The sequence below is a fragment of the Oryza sativa genome, chromosome 3 (assembly GCF_034140825.1).
Source record: "Oryza sativa Japonica Group chromosome 3, ASM3414082v1".
NCBI classification, from domain to species: Eukaryota; Viridiplantae; Streptophyta; class Magnoliopsida; order Poales; family Poaceae; genus Oryza; species Oryza sativa.
In genome coordinates, this window is record NC_089037.1 from 31,748,505 (window position 1) to 31,772,492 (window position 23,988).

At 51.2% G+C, this 23,988-nt stretch overlaps 1 protein-coding gene and 1 long non-coding RNA gene across 6 annotated transcripts; both read left to right on the forward strand.

The window, feature by feature from the left end:
- The first annotated feature begins 10,292 nt into the window (after positions 1-10,292).
- Positions 10,293-11,461, forward strand: LOC9269281 (uncharacterized). The gene is made up of 2 exons (XR_001544227.3): positions 10,293-10,729; positions 11,076-11,461. It is a non-coding gene; the product is annotated as an uncharacterized lncRNA (long non-coding RNA).
- Positions 11,462-17,512: 6,051 nt separating this feature from the next.
- LOC4334116 (uncharacterized) lies at positions 17,513-22,343 on the forward strand. 5 transcript variants are annotated; one of them, XM_015776762.3, is made up of 9 exons: positions 17,513-17,839; positions 19,551-19,809; positions 19,903-20,107; positions 20,198-20,288; positions 20,386-20,531; positions 20,634-20,877; positions 20,985-21,089; positions 21,197-21,379; positions 21,475-22,343. In XM_015776762.3, the coding sequence occupies exons 2-9, from the start codon at positions 19,590-19,592 to the stop codon at positions 22,159-22,161; spliced, it is 1,881 nt and encodes a 626-aa protein (XP_015632248.1). In that variant the 5' UTR covers positions 17,513-17,839; positions 19,551-19,589; the 3' UTR covers positions 22,162-22,343. The 5 variants fall into 5 exon arrangements, with proteins under 5 accessions (XP_015632248.1, XP_015632247.1, XP_025879905.1 ...); XM_015776761.3 differs by lacking the exon at positions 17,513-17,839 and adding an exon at positions 17,867-18,051; XM_066308434.1 differs by lacking the exon at positions 17,513-17,839 and adding an exon at positions 18,460-18,550.
- The last annotated feature ends 1,645 nt before the right edge of the window (positions 22,344-23,988 follow it).

The following is a 23,988-nucleotide window of genomic DNA, read 5'->3' on the forward strand; positions in this document are numbered from 1 at the left end:
GCATTCCTCGGGAACAAGGCGTTGTGCTTCTTGCCGATATCCATGAAGGCGAATGCGGAGCCCACTCCGCCTCGCGCACCTTGGTTGGTAAAGCTTTTCGCCAGGGTTTCTATTGGCCGACAGCTCTTAATGATGCGGTCGACCTGGTCCGGCGATGTAGAGCGTGTCAATTCCACGCCAAGCAAATCCATCAGCCGGCCCAGGCCCTGCAGACCATACCACTTTCGTGGCCATTTGCTGTCTGGGGACTCGATATCCTGGGACCGTTTAGGCGGGCCCCAGGCGGGTTTGAGTATCTGTATGTCGCGATCGACAGGTTCACTAAGTGGCCCGAGGCTTATCCGGTCGTCAAGATCGATAAGCACTCCGCACTTAAATTCATTAAGGGCATCACGGCCCGGTTTGGAGTGCCTAACCGTATTATTACGGATAATGGCACCCAATTCACTAGTGAACTCTTCGGCGACTACTGCGAAGACATGGGCATCAAGCTCTGCTTCGCCTCACCTGCCCACCCCAGAAGCAAAGGCCAAGTGGAGCGCGCCAATGCGGAAATCCTCAAAGGCCTTAAAACCAAGACCTTCAACATACTCAAGAAGCACGGTGATTCATGGATCGAGGAGTTGCCAGCGGTGCTCTGGGCAAACCGAACTACACCAAGCCGAGCAACCGGGGAAACGCCTTTCTTCCTCGTCTACGGCGCGGAAGCGGTTCTCCCATCCGAGCTCACCCTGAGGTCTCCTCGGGCTACCATGTATTGCGAGGCTGATCAAAATCAGCTTCGCAGAGATGACCTCGACTACTTGGAAGAGCGAAGGCGGCGCGCGGCCCTCCGAGCCGCGCGCTACCAGCAGAGCCTGCGGCGCTACCATCAGCGCCATGTCCGGGCCCGATCACTCTGCGTCGACGACCTCGTCCTACGCCGCGTCCAAACGCGTGCTGGATTGAGCAAGCTTTCACCAATGTGGGAGGGTCCATATCGAGTGGTCGGCGTCCCCCGGCCGGGCTCCATACGGCTGGCCACGGGCGACGGCACTGAGCTGCCTAACCCGTGGAACATCGAACACCTTCGTCGCTTCTACCCCTGAGGGGGGGGTCGGGTGTCAGGTTTTGGGCTCGGGCCAACCCCGCACCCCCCTCGGGCGTGCAGGGTTGGCCGGGGGCTACAACATATGCATATTCTTATTTCTCTTATATCTGAATTTCTATAAAAGCAGTTTCAATTTCCTAAAGGCTGTATCTGTGCTGTTTTTTCCTTTTGAAGAATCTTGACTTGAAATAGGTCACTCGTGCTCAATCCTGCCCTCGGGGGCTCGGGTCGGCTAAAATCGCCAAACGGGGCCCAGAACCGAGCCGTGCCCCGAGGCGTGGTGAACTCCGGGGGGAATCGGCAAAAACCCACAATCGGGTCACCCATAACCCTCGGTCACCACGTTCCCGGCCTGGCCAGTCTCGACATGTGGATCTCCCCAGGCACTAGCCCCGACCCGCGCCTTTTGAGGACCAGAACCTGGGCACAAGCCCTTATTCAAGCTAAGACACAAAAGGACCACGGCACAGATCATCCTCATCTCATACTCACAGCAAGATGAAATTAACACAAAAATTTCTTCATTTTTGATTACAGATTAAGTTGATCTATACAAAAAAGAGGCCCGAAGGCCTTAGAAGAAAGAAAAGAAGAAAAAACTGAAGAATGGCGGGGGTCTGGGGGCTCAATCCGATGCGCCCGGATCGCCGGCCTCGACGTCACTGTCGTCTGCACCACCGGCATTGCCCTCCTCGTCGGAGTTGGGGGCGAACGCAAGCCGAGGGGCCGAGCCCTCGAAGCTGTCGACGATATGGTCGGCGGCATCCCGGACCTGCGCGCGCGCGCGGTCCTCGGTCCCAGGAGGGAACTCATCCAGCGCCATCCATGGAGAGAAATTGGGGTCCCTGGCCTGGTAACTCGCCAGGACGAGCTCCACCGCTCCTTGGGCGAGGTCCCTCGAGGATGACTTAATTGTCTTCTCGAGCTCCTCGGGGAGCCGTTGGAGAGCCCCGGCCATCTTCGAGAGGCGCTGGGCGAGGCCTCCCTGGTTGGCGGCGTACTTTACGGTCCGCCCTCTCCAGAGGCCCACTTGCCGACCGGCGCAATCTAGGCGGGAGACGGCGTCCCAAAGCATGCCGGGCCCTACCTCGCCTGCCAAGCGGAGGGCTTCGACCTCCCCGGCGGACGAGTCCAGCGCGCCCTGCAGATCGGCGATGGTGCGTTCGGCAGCTGCGAGGCGGGCGGCTAAGTCGCTTTCGCCCGTGGCCGCCCCGCCGCTGCGCGCCCTCGCGTCCAGCTCCTTCGCCCGCGCCTCGAGCTCAGCGGCCCGTTGGTTCAGTACGGCCCTCTCGGCGCGGGCACCTTCCAGATTGCGGCGTGCCTGCTCCTCCTGCGCTGCCTCGCGGAGGGACAGGCTAACCGCCAGCTGTTGCGCCGCGGCCTCGGCCCCCTCGAGAGCTCGCTCCCGCTCGATGAGCGCGTCCTCGCGGAGGCGGAGCGTGAATTCTTCTTCGGCGCAAGCAGCCTCGTGCACCGCCAGCGTTGCTTCCCGGATGGTGACGGCGGCCTCGCGGTCCGCCAGATCCCTCTCCACGACGCAGGTGCGCTCTTCCAGCGCCATGGCGCGCGCCTCAAGGGCCTCTTCACGCTGCCGGGACGCCGCTTCGGTCTCCGCCGCCCGCTGTTCTCGGGCAGCGGCAGCGTCAAGCACCCCCTGGGCGGCGTCGAGCTTCTTCCTTAGCTCCGCCTCCCAGCTCCCGTATTGAAGGCGGAGGGTGTCCTGCGCCTCGTTCATCACGGTGGTGGCAATGAGGGCAGCCCCCCGCTCCTCCTCCACTTCCTTGGCGATCTCCGCCAGCACCTTCTTACAGGTCTCAAGCTCCGAGACGTGCCGGCGGTGAGCCTTACGGCCCACCTCCACCATGGCCTCCACCGAGCGTCGCCCCTCTTCGACATGCGCCCACGCGGCGTCGAGCTCCGCCCGCTCTGCCTGCAGGACCTCCACCTGGGCACTTAACCCATCCAACACCGTGGTGTTTGCGGCGGCCAAGGCCTGCAGAAGGGGCTCTGCGTTCAGTGGGGCGATAGAAGGCGTGGGGAAGAGCCGCCTTGGAGAGGATGCCACGCGGCTCGGGCCGCTGATGGAAGTGCCGGACTCGGGGATGTCCCCCGGACCCGGTTGGTCCTGAGCGTCGCCCGAGGGAGTGGGCCCAAGCGACGCGCCCGCAGCCTCGTTGCCAGCTGCCCCAGAAGTTGTCGCCTGAGCGTCGCCCGAGGGAGTGGGCCCAAGCGACGCGCCCGCGGCCTCGTCGCGAGCTGCCTCGGAAGTCGCCATCGCCTCGTCCTGGCGAAATCCGACTTCCTCCCGAGTGGCTTCCCCGGCCTGGCGGGCTCGGGCGGCCTCCTCCCGAGCGGTTTCCTCGGCCTGGCGAGCCCGGGCGGCCTCCTGGGCGGCCTCCTCGGCTTCCCGTAGGCGATCCGCGGCCTCTCGCCGGTCAGATTCTCGCCTGAGGGCCTCTGCGGCCGCCGGATCCTCGGCCTCAGACTGGCCGGACTTGGAATGGCGGGAGGGACGCGACGGGATCTCGCTGAAACAAAAGAAAAAACCAGAAGACGAACAAGATGGGTGAGTGAAAACTCGCGTTAAGAGAATACAGTCACGATGGGTGAGAGACGAACCTGCGGGGGGGTCGGTTAAACGACCACTTTGGAGGGGAAATGAGGTTTCCCCGAGATGGTTCTGTCTCCCCCATCTTGCGGGGCCGCTTCTTCTTGCGCTCCCCCTCGGGCTGCGATGTTGGCGCGGCCCCCTCCGGGCGCCTGCTGCTGGCACGCGCCGCCCCGCCCCCTCGGGGAGGAGATGGGGGAGGTGTTCCTCCCTGCTTCCTCTTCCCCCGGGCGTCGGCAGGGCGGCTGCTCCCCGGACCCCTGTCGCGGGACCCAGAAGCACGACCCCCTCTCAGGGTAGATTGTTCCCCCCTGCGGCTCCCGCCTGCGCCGTCGTGACCCTTTGGAGCTCGCTCCTCTGAGGCCCCGACCGCCATCATAATGGTCAGGATGGAGGCGCGGTCTGGATCGCTGCAGAGGGGGAGGATTCCTTGGGGAATGAGGGCCGCCTCTACGGAGTTGAGATTCAGCACCCGTTGGACCAATATCTTGAAGTCCTCAGGAGCCCAGTCCCATCTCACTCCCTGGTGGGTCCTCGTGAAGTCTTCGGACCCGGTGTACTCCCAGGCGCCCCGAGCGCGTCGCTGGAGCGGCGCAATCTGACGACGGAGATAGTCGCCGTACACCATGGCCCCTGTGAGCCCCTGGGATCGCAGGCCCGCCAGGCGGTCGAGGACGGCGTCATAGCCATCCCCCAGATCTACCGACGCCCGCCAGCTAGAGGCCTGCGCCGGGGGCTGGCTCGGAAGTCGGAGGCGCGCTTCGTCGGCGAGGGGAGTGTAGAACCAGTCGCTCTTCCAGTCGTCCCACTTCTTGCGGAGGGCGCAGGGGATGTAGCGGTTCAGCACCGGCCCCCGTGGCTGGAAGTAGCAGCCACCGACTACCGATGGCGGCGACACCGACTGCACGGTGAAGAACCACCGGAATAGCCGAAGAGATGGGCGCACCCCAATGAACATCTCGCACAGATGCGCGAAGATGGCCAATGTCATCACCGCGTTGGGGGTGAGGTGCGCCATCTGGAGGTCGTAGAACTCCAGAACATCCATGAAGAAAGAAGAAAATGGCGGAATCAGCCCTGCCATTGCAAAGGGAAGAAAGAAGACGGACCGCCCCGGGTAGTCTGGCGCCGGGCGTCCCTCGCCCAGCGTGACTGTCTCCCGGCCGGTGGCAGATTCCGGCATGAAGCGGCGCGACAGCCCAGCCTGCCTCTCGCTCACGATCCGGAAAGGCGGCAGCACGCTACCATCGAGCAGAGCGGAACCCCGTGCCATGGCGCCGGAGGAAGAGAAGATTAAGAGCGAGCGCGTGTGGCGAAGGTAGGGCACAGGAAAGAAGGAGTTAGGGCGCAAGCGGCGAAGACAAGAGGAATAATGGCGAAAGGAAGGAAACAGATCCCTTCCTCAGTGCCTTTATACTCTTGCCAGTGCTGTGCCCGGCTCCTCGCTTCTCGCGCCCACTATTTCGCCCCCTCGTTTATCGCGCCCACGCTTCCACTAATCCCATTCGCCCGCTTGCGGCGCATGAGGTGGATATGCGGTTGTGGCAGTCGAGATAGATCATATCGTGCGCGCGTTAATTACGCTCGCCGACCGAAGCGACGTTACCATATCTCCAGACGAAACGAATCGCCATGTCCAGATTCGTGTGCTACTCAAGTAATGTGGCAGTCTTGAAGAGACCGCTCATTGTTGACAGCCGAGTTACCATTGCCGATGTGCGTGGTTTGTGACCGTTGGGTTTCTGCCCAGTTGTGGAGACCGGTCCCACCTGTCACCAGGTCTTAGGAGTGGCGTCACGCCCGACCGTTTCCCTTAAAGAGGGCGATCGCCCTGGCATAACGCCGGGGGCTACTGTCGGTGACATGGGATCAGGAGTATCATGACTAGAGGTTTGAGGCAGACACAATCGCACACGTGGCCTGGTACCCCCGAGGGACGTCGGGCCCGAGGGTGATGTGTTCGCCCTCCTCTTAGTCCCCCCGAGGGGGTCGGGCCGCACCCCCCTCGGCCCCGAGGGCCGAGGCGCCCCGACCCCTCGTGGGTTTTTGCTCCGCGTGTATGGGTTAGGTGAGCACAGTGGGGCTCACCTAACCACATTTATTGCGGTTGGGCTGAGCGTGTCACGCCGCATGTAACGCAGTGCAGTGCACTCGTTTATCCGGTCTGTGACCAGTCACAGACCGGTCAGATCGCGGGTTAGGTGGCGACAGGCGATCTGACGCACGCCTCGCCCCATCCCGTCAGGACGAGGGCTTCTAGGCGCTCGTCCCCAGCTGGAGCTAGCGTGTTACCTCCCAGAGATGGCACGTTAGTCCTGGTCAGATATATGCCAGGCTTCATCCTAACCATTACAGGCAAGATGTTGTGTGAAGAAGGACGAGCATGTAGATTGCTAAGCTGACGCGTGGTGGACAAGAATGACCGACGTGACTGGTCTGATACCGGTCATGTCGTCAGCAGACAGCCACGATTCCACGTCGCGCCTGCTTCCGGCGGAAGTGGAGGTAGGTATGGGCCGTCCCATCAGAAGGTCATTCGGACGGCAACCATACAAGTCTCCGTCTGTTTATGAAAAGGTGGGGTAAGTCCCCACAAAAAAAGAGAGAAATGGTGCATGTGGTATCCCCTTAAGATATAAAAGGAGGACCTTGCCCACTGAGAAGGGGACTGGACTTTTCGAGATTAGAAACCCAGAACAAGGGAGAGGCTGGCTCATACTTTGTAGCTCCTTCATACACAGATCTCCCACAAAACACAGGAGTAGGGTATTACGCTTCTCAGCGGCCCGAACCTGTATACATCGCCCGTGTCATGTGTGTTTCCTGTCTCGCGAGCCTTCCACATACAGAGAGCTTAGAATCTCTCCCTGAGTCCCCGGCCGAACCGGCAAAGGGGGGCCTGCGCGGTCTCCCGGTGAGGAGCCCCACGCTCCGTCAGATATCTTGACATAGAGTAGTATCGGAGTATTAGCCGATACATGCTAGATCTATCTTATCGGCTATGCTATAAACACATATAATCCTGTTATTAATATATATTTCGATCTAAGTGATTTATACTGTCTCGGCATGGCGACCGATCTATCCCAATCACTTGATTTAATTATATATCGATATAAGAACTATATATCGTTAATATGTACAGCCGATCGAATAGATTTAGTTCCTTATTGTTTATTTATAACCGCCGATCGATTCTTATATGACATCGGCTCAAAGATAAATGATATGTCATCGGCACCTAGCCGATCGGTTATGATTTATAGATTTAACCACGATCTCTTTGTCTCTATTTCTTGTTGATTGCAGGATCAAATCAACTGGCACGCTAACACACTCGAAGGCGAGCTTTGGACCTGCACTGGAGTTAAGCAGATATAGGCCTCGTGTTTTACGTCAACACTGGTATTGCGGTTTAAGGATATGAATCAAATTCGGTCACTGGTTAAGGGACTTAAAGTGGACTTATTCCAGCGTACGTGCGTGCCGACCGGAACGCGAGTGTCGCTACGTTTGGGCCCCGTTTTGCTACTTGTGCTGTTGTTCATGGGCCGGAACGCGATTGTTCGGCTATTGGGCTTGGCGTTTGAGGCGGGGCGCACGCGCGATCGCGACGTGCCGGCCGGGGACGTTTACCGCATCGGCTGAACGAGTGAACGTGTGCGTGTGGTGCCGCTGCTTTTCCCAGCAACCTATACAAGTCACCCAGGTTTCCGTTTCTGACTTCCGGTTCGTAGCTTGCAATACCACAAAAGGATTACGTTGGGTAGATCTGGTGACTCAGCTTTATGTGATGCAATCGTGATTTGATATGTCCCAGTATAATAAGTTTATCCTTGGCTCATTATCCGCCTTTTTACACGAAAGTGACTACAAGAAAACGCAACGGTAGGTGCTCACCTGCTGAAAATTAGTGCCAAAAAACGTCAGCATCCCACGAGACCGTTGGTTATCTAGATCGTGTGCGTCCTGAATTTGGACGGTACCCACTCCATGCATATCCCTTCAGGGGTTAGGCCGTTCTCTACTAGTACTACAGTCTTGTAGCTTTGGAGAATTGGAGCACAACCCTTGGTACATATGTACAGCTAGCGTACATGTACTGTGACATGTTATTACTACTGGAGTATACATATATCTGCCGCCTCACTGTACAGTACGGAAGCGAGGCGGCAGTGGACCCGGGCGGCACACATGCAGACGTCCTACCTCACGGAAGATATCCGGCGAAGAAAGGCATCATATAGGAGTACCAGCCATCATACCATCGATGGTCCATGGTTATATAGGACGCCGGCGAGATCACGTTGTTTTGCCGGGATATGTATAGTATAGGGTCCGGATCTGTCCGAGCCGGGTCGCTGTCTTCCGTGTTCCCTCTCCAGCGTTAGAGCATCCACAATGTACATGAAAACCAGTACATAGAAAATAAAAAATTCCATTCAGCTACCTTAACACATTGTACAACTAGTCTATAGCAAAGAAATAATGAAAGTTGTCCATAGCATTATGGGTAGTCCATAGACAATAAAAAATTATAGTTATGCCAGGTGCATGCGTGCTGCAGCCTGCAACTTCTGTTCCGGCTAATTTTTTTTTGCCTTTAGTGTGACCCACCTTAATTACACACATTGTGGTGATTTCTAAAACTATGGACTCCTAGGTGTGGGTCCCACATCTATGAACTAGTTTGCCAAATACATTGATGTTGCTCTTCGTGCATGAACGCAGATGACGCGGCACGAGATGGATGATTCCATGGGCCTCGCTCGGTGGCTAGCTAAGTTCACGTGACACGGCGCAACGAGAAACGGCCGTGTTTTCCTTTTTTTTTTTGGACCATCTAAAGTAACTTGCGCAAGAAAATCGGTACCTAAATCTTACGAATTCTCAATTGTTGGACTAACGAACGAATTAAAGACCGGCCAATGTAGACTCACAGCTCATCCAATCGGGCAGTGCTGATGGTCGGCTGACCTCGTGCAGTTGCCAACCCCTTAAATCCTTCCGTGTGTGTATACATAAGATCTTTTTTTTCCTAATTTCTTGTCCAATGTTAGTTAGTAAATTTTCTTTTACTGCCTAACAATCAGTTGATAGACTACCTCCCCCTTGCAATTTTTGGACCATTTGTTCACTTTGAGATTCATAAAAGTATCATCATTATTCCCTTCTCTCCATTTCCATCGCTCACTTGCTCTAGCCTACTCTCTCCGTCCCATAAAAAACTAACATAACTATACGTGACACATTTTAATACTACGAATCTAGACATACATCTGTCCAGATTCATTGTCCTAGAATATATCACATCTAGTCATAGATTCGTTTTTTTCGGACGGAGGGAGTATGCCATTGCTAACTCCAAGTTCTTGCCCGCCCCCGTATGCCACACTTCCCCCCTCCTAGCCTCGCAGATGCCAAAAGACACTAAGGTTGTGTTCGTTTTAGGAGGATGGGAACTAATCCATCCTGCACAGAAAACGGAATAGTCAATTAGCACGTGATTAATTAAGTATTAGCCATTTTTTTTAAAAAAGTATCAATATAATTTTTTAAGCAACTTTCTTATAGAAACTTTTTTTGCAAAAAAACACACCGTTTAGCAGTTTGAAAATCGTGCGCGCGGAAAACAAGAGGGGGGAGTTGGGAACCCCTGGAAATGAACGCAGTCTAAGGGCCCCTTTGAATGAAAGGATTTATGTAGGAATTTCATAGTATTCAAATCCTATAGGAAATTTTCCTATTTGGCCCTTTGATTCAAAGGATTGAAGCTTTCCAAATCCTATGAAATTCCTATGGAATGGCACATTGCATGTGGATTTTGGAGGAAATTTAGCAAGAGCTCCAACCTCTTGGAAAATTTCCTTTGAGTCTATCTCTCTCATCCGATTCCTGCGTTTTTTCTGCGCTCCAATCAAATGACCATTCCTGTGTTTTTCATGTGGTTTGCAATCCTTTGTTTTACACTTCAATTCCTGTCAGAATCCTATATTTTTCCTATTCCTCTGTTTTTTCTACCCTATGATTTAAAGGGGCCCTAAAGGTGCTAGTGAGACTCATTAGACCAAACTGATCCTCCCCTTACCATACTCCCTTCGGTCCTTCTCCTTCCCAAGCTGGGTAGTGATAAGGTGTTCCATTCCACCATCTAGCTTGTCTTTGGCGGGACACCAACACTAACACAGACTCCTAACGGGTTAGAATCCCACACCCTGTTTGCTACACCGGCCCATCATTCGCATCCGATCTCATAGCCTCGACAAAGTAGTAGCCGTTCCGTCATCTCCCAAGGGCATTTAAGCATAGTGAACATCCTCCCACTCCCTGCCCTCAGCCTATCTTCATGCCGATGTCTAAACCCAAACTCGTTAGATCACCGCCAGTGGCGGAGACAGCGTGGGGGCAGGGGGTCTCAAGCCCCCACTACCCCCTAACGAACCATTAGAGCCCACATAATACCCCCTACAATTTTAATCCCAAAGGGGGTCTAAAATAAACTTTGTTCTGAGATTTTAGAAGGCCCAACAGGCTGGGAAGGCCCAAAATATCCCACAACCCTACCCAACCGGCCAACCCTAATCTTTTTTCCCCAGCCGAAGAGAGGCGGAGACTAGTGGCGGCGGCGGCACACGAGTGCACTCGGCGCGCGATGGCTTCCAGCTCCAAGCGCCGGTGAGGCGGACGGTGGCCGGCGATGGGACGCGACGCGCGGCGGCGGCGCGCCGGCACTGCAGCAGCCAGGGCACGCGGCTCACCGGCCACTGGCCGCTGGGGCATGGGGGCGCCGGGCGGCAGCAAGGCAGCCAGGCAGGGCGCGGCGCGCGGGCGGGCTGGCGGGGGGACGCGGCGGCGCGCCGACACAGCAGCAGCCAAAGAGGCAACAAGGCAAGCAGGCAGCAGCGCCGGGCAGCAACAAGGCAGGCGGCAAGCCGGACAGCACCAACCAGGCAACCACCAAGGCAGCAAGGCAAGCAACAGCGCCAAGAGGCAAGGCAACAACTCAACAATTGAGGATTTGAGCAAGTGAGGTATATAAAATTTCTGATTTGTCATTTAAAATCAATTTCAATTGTCATGTCTAGTTGTTATTGATAGTTCAAGTCTTCAAAAAATCATAGATTGTGATTCCTAGTTTGCTACTTTGTTATATTGCTAGATTGTGAAGATGGCTAAATGACTCGATGATATGCTATACTGAGATAGTGAGAAGCAAATTTTTAAAAGTATTAGTAATGAAAAAATTATCCAAAGGTTTGAAGATATGAAAGCAAGTCGGATGTTACTACTCCATGCCTCCATTCCCTACTTTAAATTATTTGAAGCTATTGTTTGTTAATTGTCATTATTCATTAATTTGACATTTCTTTTGTATAGATTACCCCTGATGAAGAATAATTGGCGATAGGGTGTGCTAGTGTCGCACATCGTGTCATCATCTATTGGATATTTCAAGATTGTTTTGGTATGGATAATACTTATTTCTCGTTAATTCTATATATTTACACTTTGTATTAGATATATAGTCAATTTACATAAGACATGTCTCGATTTTTGTCGGCCAATTTTAGTTCAGCCCCCACTATAATGTAATTCTGGCTCCACCACTGATCACCGTTGACTGCCTAAGATCGTTGGATCTTGCTGTAGCTAGAGGAGGAGGACGGGTATGAATTGCCGAGCAGATCCTAAGATCAAAATTTGTAAGATTTTGCTCATAATTTCCCGTCCAATGCGATTTAGCAATTTTTCCTTTTTTTTTATTTTAACTGCGTGCCATGTGATACGAGAGGCGAGCTAGCGTACACGTCGGGGCAGCCGTTGATTGAACGATGTTTTCCACGCGTGAACCTGCCGGGTCTCGCAGCAACGGTGTGTATAGCAATCACGTCCGCGACGGGGTTTGCACGTATGGAGCGTCGCGTCGCGTGCACGCGAAGCGATGGAGAGCGTACGCACATACACACCGTGGGCTGTGGAGTCATCTCAGTCCGTGGTTGGCGGCCGTTTCATCTGGTCTTGTATCTGTTTAGACAGCCGCCGTCGTTGTCGCCAAAGCTTAATCATGGTGTGGTACTGCGAGTGTGAGTGTGCGTGCGATGCATCGCATCATGTGAGGAGAAGCATGCTCCCGGTTAAATTATTGTCATCACTTCTCTGCAGCATCATTTGTTCCCCACTAGTACTGCACACAGTACATTAGCCAGTGGAGTACTCCATTTATTTGGTTGCGTTCATTTCAGCGCAAAATTTAGATTTTGGTTAAAATTGAAGATGATGTGACTGAAAAGTTATGTGTATATGACAAGTTGATGTGATAAAAAATAACTGAAGTTTGAATCCAAACTTTAGATCCTTTCTTATTATAAGTCGTTTGATATTTTTTTAGTTAAGTTTAACTAAGTTTATAAAGAAATATATTACTAGTTTTAACATAAAACAAATATATTATTATTTTGATATTCAATGTTAGATTTTATAAAATTAGTTTGTTATTTTAGATGTTGATAAATTTTTTTATAAATTTGATTAAACTTGATTAAGAAAAAAAGTTACCATCGTAGCTAGCACCATCTAAAGTTACCATCGTAGCTAATACTCCGTACTATCGTCGTTGTATTAATAGCTATAGCACCAACAACTTTCATTAAGTACCGTGCGGTAGCTGATATGCCACCTCTCTGCTTGATTGCTCTGATACGCACCTTAGATAGTCATGTCCCACCGAAGCTAATGCATGCAGTGTTCTTTTCATATAATTGATGGGCCAAACTGATGTTCTTAATGTTAAGGATGAATAAATATCCATCTATCCTGATATTACTACAAATCTGAACAAATCTGACCAGTTACATTCTGTGATATAAGAGTATTGTATATTATAATAAACTGAATAAATAGCTTATAATATATTTTAAAAAATTGTTTGTCGGTGACATGGGACCGGGGGTATCGTGACTAGAGGCTTGGGCAGCCGCGGTCACCCACGTGGCCGGACCCCCTCGGGGGGGTCGGGCCCGAGGGTGACGTGGCCACCCCTCCCTCTGTCTCCCCGAGGGGTCGGGCCGCTCCCGTTTCGGCCTCGAGGGCTGGGGCGCCCCGACCCCCTGTGGTATTGGCGCCACGTGTGTGGGTTAGGTGAGCACAGTGGCGCTCACCTAACCGCATTTATTGCGGGTTGGACGAGCGCGCCACGCCGCATTTAATACGGCGCAGCGTGCGCTCGTCCGGTCCGTGACCGGTCGCAGTGTGTGACCGGTCATAGACCGGTCAGATCGCGGGTTAGGTGGCAACAGGCGGCCTGTCACACGCCTCGCCCCGTCCCGTCGGAATGATGAGAGCCTCCAGGCACTCGTCCCTAGCCGGAGCCGACGTGCTAACTCCTGGAATTAGCACGTCAGTCCCGGCCAGATTCATACCAGGCTTCATCGCAACCATGGCAAGGAAGTCATTGTATGAAGAAGGGCAGACGTGCAGCATGCTAAACTGACACGTGGTGGACAAGAATGACCGGTTTGTGACTGGTCTGACGCCGGTCATGTCATCGGCAGACAACCGTGCTCCCACGTTGCATCTGCTTCCGGCGGAGTGGAGGTAGGTATGACCCATCCCATCGGAGGGTCATTCGGATAGCGGCCATTGCAAATCTCAACCCATTAATGAAGGAATGACAGGGATATCCCCTGTGCCAGGCGAAGGCGCGAGCCAAGTTTTGGTCAAGATAGGGTGGGTCCCCACCCAAAAGAAGAGTAGGTAGACGTGGTGCATGTGGTATCCCCTTGAGATATAAAAGGTGGATCTTGCCCACCAAAGAAAGGGAAAAAAAGAAAAAAAAGGGGGGGACGACTCTGGGAATACCTGAGCTCGTAGAGGAAAGAAAGAGGAAGAAGGGTTCTAGAGCCTGAACTCTCTTGCTCTCCAGCTCTCTGTAACTCCTTCACACACAGATCCACCAGAACACAGGAGTAGAGTATTACGCTTCTCAGCGGCCCGAACCTGTCTACATCGCCCGTGTCTTGTGCATTTGCTCTCTCGCGAACATTCCACAGATCGAGGGTGAAGAACCTCACTTAGCGCCCCCGGCCGAACCGGCAAAGGGGGGGCCTGCGCGGTCTCCCGGGGAGGAGCCCCACGCTCCGTCATTGTTGAAGAGAGAAAATAATCCGATAGACAATCTAAAAAGAAAAGAGCTTAACTTATAGGTTTTTTTGAGAACTTAGGGCAACATCAATGCTTAAGGTCTTGATAGAAATAAGGTAGATCCCACTATACTCTATGTCTATGGCCACAATGTTGAAGGCAAGAATAGGTGTTAAGATGGATCCCACATCTATGTAAACAAATTCTACTTTAAAGTAGGTCTCACCATACAATAATCTATTCTCATCCTCTTTAGCATGCATCTGTGCTTTATCTTTTTATTTTATTTTTTAAGGTTGAGCCATAAGCTTATGGCTATTTTTAGCATTTAATGTCTTATGGCTAGTGCATATAATGTATATGACTAGTCATAAGCTCTTATGGCTCATTCTTATGGCACATTGTAGATGCTCTTATACTAGTTTTCCATTGTGTACCTCAAGGTGGCAAAGGCTTGGGTATTTGATGACGAGAATATCGACAGATCCTGGAGTACACATTGGGCAACCACAATGTGGTTCTGTTCAGTACAGCATGTGCAAGTTTGAATGGCAAGAGTTGAGCTGAGCTGAGCATGTACTTGCTCTGGGCCCTCGGATTGACCGGCGACACAAGACGATCTTCGGATCGTCAAAAAAACGTACGGATTGGGAAGTTCATGCAAATCTCTTGCTAAAATACGGAAGCAAAAATGTTTCGAAGTTCGGTAAAGCATGAAGCCTGAAGTTAAATTACTAAGAGCAAGTTTAATAGTATAGCCCACTACTAACTTCAATTCATCTATAACCAATCTAATAGCCAATTCATACAATAGTTGCTTACTATACTATTAATATACGGTCCCACCTGTCATACACACATTGCGTCTTAGAGTCCGTGCTGCAACTAGCTATAGATTTGTAGCCCGCTGTTCTTCTCTCTTAACTTTTATCTCATTAAAATATATTTGTAGCCGGCTAATAATCTGCTAGTATTGTACCTGCTATAAGGATTACATGTAATAGGAGATATATACTGCTTCCGATTTTAAAAATATGATGCTACTAACTGCCTTGTAAACGTGACATGATGTTTGGTCATTTTGTCCTAGTAAGAAAAACTATATTAGTTTTATTTATTTTATTCTGACTTGTTTTATTTTAATTGTGATTTTATTTCTTATATTTGCACTAGACGAATTTTTAAATGCCATATCTAAAAGTAAATAGCATTATTATATATTTAGAAACAAAGGGAGATATAGCCTATATCCTAGATCCGCATCAAACATTTGGTATATCACGTTGGATCTAGAATATAGAGTTGTGCTAAACAACACCTAAATAAAGCAATACATCTGCTGCCGCTGATGAAACCTGCTCGTGGAGCACGAGATAGGAGAAACATTTGGTACTACAAAACATAAGGGGATTTTTAATATTCCCTCCGTACTCGTAAAGAAAGTCGTTTAGGACAGCTACACGGTCTACAAAACACAATTTTGACTATTTGTTTCTATAAAAATATTTATTGAAAAGTGATATATGTATATTTTTATGAAAGTATTTTTCAAGACAAATCTATTCATATAATTTTTCCATCTTAAAACTCAACAAATTAAGAATTATTCATGATTTATATTCCCAAGGTTTGACTTAAACATTGTCCTAAACGACTTCCTTTATGAGTACGGAGGGAGTATTTTCTTTTCTAAGATAAACATTTCATTGTGGACAAACGTGAGAGCACACGCAATAGCAACATAGCATGTCCTGAATAAAGTGACCACTAAATTCAATAAATATGGTATACATCAATGCATTATCTTGGTCCTGGTATCCTTCAATCATGTTCCTTCACGAGATCCTCCTTTTGATCTGCTTTTGTCATTGTTGCTTGCATGCCCATAGATTTTTTTTTCTTAAGATAGTATAAGGATTAACTCGTTAATTAGTTCCCGCATATCAAAGAGATACGCAACCAAAGTCGAGTTTACAGGGAAATTTCAAAGCAAAGACAAACCTTCAATAAAATGCATAATAAAAGGACATGGCTACATCAATCACCCGTCACTAACTTAATTTGTTCCTTGTACGTGATCCAAACTTTGTTCCATTAGCCAAGCGTACATTAACTCCAATACTTCTACTACTAATAACTACTACTGTCATGTGTGTGTCAGATTTATGCTCTTAAGAAAAGATTTCAGATTATTTTTTCTTCACCGGAACCCTTACGTACATAAGTACATTGTATACGTATATGTATGGTCTGTATCAGTATCACTGCCCACGTCTTCTTTTCTACTAAAATGATAGTTGCCAAGTCTTCGAATGATCCTTTTAACAGATGGATCATTTTCAACGATATAATCATACTATAAGAGGAGGGAGAAGATGTTACTCCAAGGACATCATTTCTTTTTTGTTTTTGTTTTAGGAAATATCAAGGACATCATCTTGTATAAATTAAGTTGAAAAACATAAGAAAAGAACACAATTAATCTTAATCCACGCGGTTTACAGATTGTTGAGAGAGTCTACATCAACAATTGCTCACGACTTACTCCCTTCGTCCTAAAAAAAAAAGACAAACTCTGGTTTCTGTGTCCAACATTTGACCGTTCGTCTTATTTGAAAAAATTATGAAAAAAAATTAAAAAGACAAGTCACGCATAAAATATTAATCATGTTTTATCATCTAACAATAATGAAAATACGAATTATAAAAAATTTTATATAAGACGGACAGTTAAAGTTGGACACGGAAACCCAGAGTTTCTCTTTTTTTTTTTGACGGAGGGAGTAATTATGAACTACTCACAGTTTGCACCTGCATCCTGTTGCTAGTTTCCTCTGGGCATGCATTTGCGTGAAAAGCACTCGTTTACGTTAAAAAGGATGCATGCCAATTTACTCTCTAGCTTCATTGCTTTTGATTTGTAGCATCTCTTTGTTCTTAGATTTTATTTTTTTTAGATAAAGCTTATTTTCTTAGATTTTAGCATCTCTTTGTTCCAAGCTTTTGAAGTGAGGGTGTGTTTAGTTAATGCCAAAATTAGAAGTTTGATTTAAATTAGAATGATGTGACGAAAAAATTAAAAGTTTATGTGTGTAGAAAAGTTTCGATGTGATAAAAAAGTTGGCAACTAAACCAGGTCTAAATGAAGTTTGGGAATACATTGATTGCGTCCCGGTTTCGCAGCCTGAAAACAGGTTTTGTCACGGAAGAGATTGAAAACTACTCTTCCTACTCCAGAACAGAACAAAAGTATGGAATCAACTGCATCTCGTGAAGCGAGCAAAAAGAAATCCAGATGCAATGACCAACAAGCATAGAGATCTGCATCACCAGGAGTAATAAACGTCTCGATGGGATTGAGTTGAGCTAGCCGTTGGCTTTCTCGTGGGAAAAAGCGTCGTTGAAACAGAAAAGAAAAAGGAAAAAAACCAGGCAATCTCACGTTCCAAGTACCTAACCCCCCCAACCCCGGCGCCACCTCCAGAGCGTTCTCGGCCGTCGGATCGACTCGAACGTTGGGATTTATTGCTAATCTAATGCCAGGGTGGTCTGCGCCTGCGCGCTTTTCCTGCCCGGCTGCCACTCATCATCCGTGTCCGTTTCTTCGTCTCATGATCAGTTCGTGTTCGTGCTTCTGCCGCGCTATAAAAATCACTGCGTCGATTGGGCGGTTCACCCATCTCATCATCACCCCATACCTAGCCGTTTGGCCCGTTTCATCCTCCTCTTCTTCTTCCTCCTGCCATTTCTTGGCATATTGCGAGTTCTTGGCTGCCATTTTCTGGGCAGTGGATCGGAGGAGGAGATTGGGGATTGGGCAAGAATTATCCTGGTATTGTGGATATAAGATTTGCAGAGGAACAGTGGGTGGGTTTGTGCTTTCGTGGTGGTGGGTGAGTGAGGCGTCGCTTTCCGGCGAGGTTCGTACGTGTGGAGTCTCGCGGCCGCGCCCGTCGCCGTCAGTCCTCGCCACGCAACCGCGCCGTCGCTTCTAAACTCCGGTAAGTAATCGCCTCATCGGCAAGGCACCGTCACCACCGCGCTCGACGGGTGGTTTTTATACTCTTCTCCCTCTCTTTCTTTGGTGGTAGATGTAGCTAGGTCTCCTCTCTGCCGCCATTGCCGGCCTCGTGTTCGTCCGTTCCCTCACGCTCTGTCTCTGTCTCTGCATCGTCCTCCTCCTCCCATGGAGATCAAGAAGCTGCAGCAGAGAGTGAGTTTTTTTGCGTCATTTGTGTGCTTGCTTGATTGACGGCATGGCACGGTTTTCACAGTTTCACATTTGCTCTGGTCGCCGTCGTCGTCTTCCTCGAGTAAACTGTAGTAAACTCTTGTAGAGGGAGGGTTCACGTGAGTTCGGTAACTCACGCGCAGCTTTTTTTGCTCTTTCTCTCGCTTTCTGTCTCATGCCGTTGTTTTCGCCGTGGCGGAAGCCAACAATTCCGCCGCACTGTCGAGAGGAGGAAGAAGATGATATTTTTCGGCGGGAGGATTGGACCGCATTGTGGCGGCCTTCATGAGGCCATGCCTCTCCATAGCCCTTGCTGCTCCAACCACTCCTCGATCCTTATCTCATTTCCTGGCTTTATTATATAAAGAAGCCATCGCCGGGAGACGGAGTACAAGAGAGCAGGAAGCACGCCTCTTCTTCTTCTTCTCCATCTTCTCACCCACCATAGCCACCTTCTTCCTTCCTGCAACTCGGCTTTCTGGTAAGACCAAGAGACCATCCTTCCACCCATGGAGGTTTCTTTCTCCCTAATAGTAGTAATTAGTAAATAAACTACAGTAGTAACGCACACGCACACGCGGTGAACACTGCACTGCTTGGCGTTTACTGCGTGTCAGGGCTCGCCGTCTATCTAGCCGTTGCTCATGCATACAGTGAGCTTTAGGAAGGCAAAAATGGTGGCTTTGGGTTTGGGGTTTGGGTGTGGGGCGAGAGATTCCAGTCGGTTGCAACAAACGCATTGAATTTGCTTGCCTTTTCTCTCATGGGAATTGTGCAGTGCAAGAACAGAGAAATGCAGCTGTGCTGAACTGCTGCTGATATAAGCTTGGCTCCTTCCTCTTCTTGCAAAGGCTCCACAATTTGCAGCAGTGCAAATTCGCAACTGCAAGAGGAGCACTCTGCTTCTGCTTCTGGTGATTTGTTTGCCTTCATGGATGGCATAGCTTATTTCTGTTTTGCTTGGTTATTCATACCAAACTTCAGTTTTTGTGTTAGTTTGCAAAGTAAAATTTTAGTTCTTGTTACTGTTTGAGAATTTAGACACCTTGCCAAATGTTTTTGGTACTATTTTTTTCAAGTACAAAAGCACAGCAACTCTACAGTAGAGTGGCCAGTTAATCTCTTTGTTAGGAGTAAATCATTCTGTTAAAATGTCCATTAGAGAATGCTAATAAACTATTGTTAACATCTGCTAGAGATCTGCAATGACAGTGGAAAAACAGTGTCTTTTTCTTTCACAGTTGCGAATAAATTAAAAATAGCTCTGATGATTTTGACCCAGTAGTTTGTTAGGACGTCATGGTTTCCTCTTGCCGCGTTTCCTCTCTGCATTCTTGGCTCCTCTCGCCGTTGACCGACCGCCCGCAATGGCCGGCAACGGCGGCGGCGGCGGCGGCCGGAGACACTGCTCCGGCGTTCTCGAGTCGCTGGAGGGTTGCTTCACGGGGTTTCTCATCGTGCTCCTGGAATGGCACGCGCAGGTCCGGAGGCGGCTGCTCCCGCTCCTTCGCCGGCAGAGGATGGCGGTGCTCGCGGCGCCGGTGGTCGCCGCCGTGCTGCTGCTCACCTGGGCGGCGTACGGCGAGGCCCAATACGTGCTGTACAAGGACGCCACCAAGCCGGTGGAGGCGCGCGTCACCGACCTCCTGGCGCGGATGACGCTCGCGGAGAAGATCGGCCAGATGACGCAGATCGAGCGGCAGGTCGCGTCGCCGCAGGTCCTCAAGGACTACTTCATCGGTGAGCATTGTTCTTCTTCAGAGACACAGCCGTCGGCCATGGCGGCGGCGGCGGCGGCGAGCTGAGGTGTTTGTTTTGCGGGTGGCGTGGCAGGGAGCTTGCTTAGCGGCGGCGGGAGCGTGCCGAGGAAGCAGGCGACGGCGGCGGAGTGGGTGAGCATGGTGAGCGACTTCCAGAAGGGGTCGCTCTCGACGCGGCTCGGCATCCCGATGATCTACGGCATCGACGCCGTGCACGGACACAACAACGTCTACGGCGCCACCATCTTCCCCCACAACGTCGCGCTCGGCGCCACAAGGCAAGCAGCTCTCCTCTCCCCAAGATTTGCAAAGCTGCTTCCATTTTTCACTAACCGAGAGATCCGGTTTTGTTTGATGTTTTTGAGCAGGGATCCGAACCTGGTGAAGAGGATCGGCGCCGCGACGGCGCTGGAGGTGAGGGCGACCGGCATCCAGTACGCGTTCGCGCCGTGCATCGCGGTAGGTCACCACCAGCCACAGTGCTAGCTTTGCTTCAACTCTCATTGGCGATGGATCGGGGGATCTCATGGCGTTGACGTTGATCAAACAACAACAGGTGTGCAGGGATCCGAGGTGGGGGAGGTGCTACGAGAGCTACAGCGAGGACCACCGCATCGTGCAAGCCATGACGGAGCTCATCCCCGGCCTGCAGGGCGACGTCCCGGCCAACTTCACCAGCGGCATGCCCTACGTCGCCGGAAAGTAAGTCCTATTCAAGAACACCTCGTGACACACAGTGCCACTCAAGTGTCTCTTTGTGTGTTCGTCCGCCTGATGAACGCTGGGTGTTCGACGAAATGCCAGGAACAACGTGGCGGCGTGCGCCAAGCACTTCGTGGGCGACGGCGGCACGCAGAATGGTGTCAACGAGGACAACACCATCATCGACCGCCGAGGGCTGATGACCATCCACATGCCGGCGTACCTCAACGCGCTCCAGAAGGGCGTCTCCACCGTCATGATCTCCTACTCGAGCTGGAACGGCATCAAGATGCACGCCAACCACGACCTCGTCACCCGCTACCTCAAGGACAGGCTCAATTTCAAGGTGAGACATCAACCCAAACCACTTGTTTCAGATTCTCATTGATGTGATAATGTAGTTTTTCAGATGTTCATCATCTTGAGTTTTGTTTGTGTTTGTGTTGCTTTCAGGGCTTCACAATCTCGGATTGGGAGGGAATTGACAGGATCACAACACCAGCAGGTTCAAACTACTCCTACTCTGTCCAGGCTGGAGTTCTTGCCGGCATTGACATGGTGAGAACACAAACTTTCTTGTCACTCTTAGTACAAGTGTGCTTGCTGTTTTAGATTCAAGCGTATTTGATTTCAAGATGATTAATTAATTGTGATGTTACTTGTAGATCATGGTGCCGAACAACTACCAGTCGTTCATCAGCATCCTGACCAGCCATGTCAACAACGGCATCATTCCGATGAGCAGAATCGACGACGCAGTGACTAGGATTCTGCGCGTCAAGTTCACCATGGGACTCTTCGAGAACCCCATGCCCGATTCGAGCATGGCTGATCAGCTGGGGAAGAAGGTAACTAGTGACACAATCTGATGCAATCAAATCATAATGTTGCTTCAATTTATTTCAGGAGATTATTGACGGTGAATTGTGAATTTGTGATCCAGGAACACAGAGATTTGGCGAGGGAGGCAGTGAGGAAGTCGCTGGTGCTCCTGAAGAACGGCAAGACAAGTGACAAGCCGATGCTGCCGCTGTCCAAGAAGGCGCCCAAGATCCTCGTCGCCGGCAGCCACGCCGACAACCTGGGCTACCAGTGCGGCGGCTGGACGATCGAGTGGCAGGGCGACACCGGCCGCATCACCGTCGGCATGACCATCCTCGACGCCGTGAAGGCGGCGGTGGACCCGTCGACGACGGTGGTGTTCGCCGAGAACCCCGACGCCGACTTCGTCAAGAACGGCGGCTTCTCCTACGCCATCGTGGTGGTCGGCGAGCACCCGTACACGGAGACCAAGGGTGACAGCTTGAACCTGACCATCCCGGACCCCGGGCCGAGCACGGTGGCGACGGTATGCGGCGCCGCGCAGTGCGCCACGGTGCTCATCAGCGGCCGGCCGGTGGTGGTGCAGCCGTTCTTGGGCGCCATGGACGCGCTCGTCGCCGCGTGGCTGCCGGGGACCGAGGGGCAGGGCGTCACCGACGTGCTGTTCGGCGACTACGGGTTCACCGGCAAGCTGCCGCGGACGTGGTTCAAGTCGGTGGACCAGCTGCCGATGAACTACGGCGACGCGCACTACGACCCGCTGTTCCCGCTCGGATTCGGCCTCACCACCCAGCCTAGGACCTACTAGCTAGCTTAGCTGCAGTGATAAGGAGATATAGGAAAGATGAAAATTTCACTAAATGGGAATTCGTACTCCCTGCCATTGTTTCCCTTGATACTATTTTTCTCTGTTTTGGTGTATGCTCGATCCTCATTGGCGAGCATAATGAGGATCAATTTGATTATGAGAAATTCCATTTACACCAAAAATGGCTTCGTCTCGATGCACCATAAATTGCGTTTAAAATGTCCAAACCTTTCTAAAGAATAATGGAGTAAAGATATTAATAAGCGGAATAAGTCCACTTTGACTCCCTTAAAAGCGACCCGAATCTAATTCATGACCTTGCACTGCAAAACCAGATATCTTGACCCCTAAACTGTTAAAACCGGTGCAATTTGACTCCCTCAGCAGTTTTGGAGAGCGGTTTTGCTGACGTGGCGCCTACGTGGCGATATTGACCGAATTTTCGTTCCACATGGCGTTGACGTGGCACTTATGTGACATTAAAATTAAAAAATATACGTGGGACCCATTAGTCATTCACACAAAAAGAAATGTGGGCCACTGCCATGTGGGGCCCACATGTCAGTCCTCCCTGTCTCATTGCTTCTTCCTCCATCTCTGCCTTCTCTCTCTTTCTCTCCCCTTCTTCTTTCCCTTCGGCCGGTGGTGGCGGTGGTAGAGAAAGCGGCGGCATCAAGCCGCGAGTAGGGAAGGAGGTGGGCGGCGCGGCTCACCGCGACTAGCAGGGTGGGCGACATCAGGGTGGTGCCGGCAGAGCGATGTGGCCGCGGCGGGGGGATCCCGGCGAACCGCCACAACCTTGCGCATGCTGCTGGGAACCGACCGATAAGTGCTTCGATTTTTCCCCTCGCCGGAGTTCATTTCTCGCTGCCGCGGCCGCATCCCGAAGCCTCCGTCGGTTTCACGGTTGCGAAGGCGAAGCCGCGGAGGGTGGGAGGAGAGCGAGAGGAGGAAGAATAGTCGGCCTGGTTTGCGTTTCCGCTTCCGCTGGGTGTCACCAATCCAATCCCTAATCCCGTGCTTCTTACTCTCCGCCATCTCCATGCTACGTTCCCTATGTTCCAAGTGATTGTCGATGGGGCTTTCTATGATTTTTGGTTAATCTGTATGTTACTTGTTCGGCTGTGATATCCATCTCTTTTGCAAATTATACCACTATATCATGTAACGCTTAATCACATTCGTGAGCTAACTTACATCTCACGGTGGTAATATGGATTGTGCATCTCCTCATATAAGTTGTTCTTCTACTCATTGAGCTTGCTTCTTCCACTTCAGGTGTGCAGAGAAGGGGCAAGCAACATCTGCACAAACTCTGCTGGAGGCATTGTCTATGATTGCTGATTCCTCATCCTCTTCTTAGCCAAAGGCATTAGCGGTAGCTCAGGATACCATTGAGTTCTCCGAACCATCAGGACGCTGCCTTTCCTTGTCTCCTGTCTCACGCATTTGGTCCCGACTGATGCGTCAATGGGGATGGCGGCGGGCAGGAGCAAGCCGATGGCGGCATCAAGTAGCGAGCGGGGGAGGAGGTGGTCGGCGCGGCTCACTGCGAGGAGCAAGGTGGGCGACATCAGGGCGGCGCCGGCAGAGCGATGTGGTCGTGGCGGCGGGGATCCCGGTGAGCCGCCACGCCCTTGCGCATGTCCGACTTGGAAGGGGAGAGAGAGGGAAGGGAGAGAAGGAGGAAGGGAGACACGGAGGACTGACATGTGGCCCCACATGTTAGTGGGCCCACATTTCTTTGTGTGAATGACTAATGGGTCCCACGCATATTTTTTAATTCTAATGCCACGTAAATGCCACGTCAACGCCACGTGGAACAAA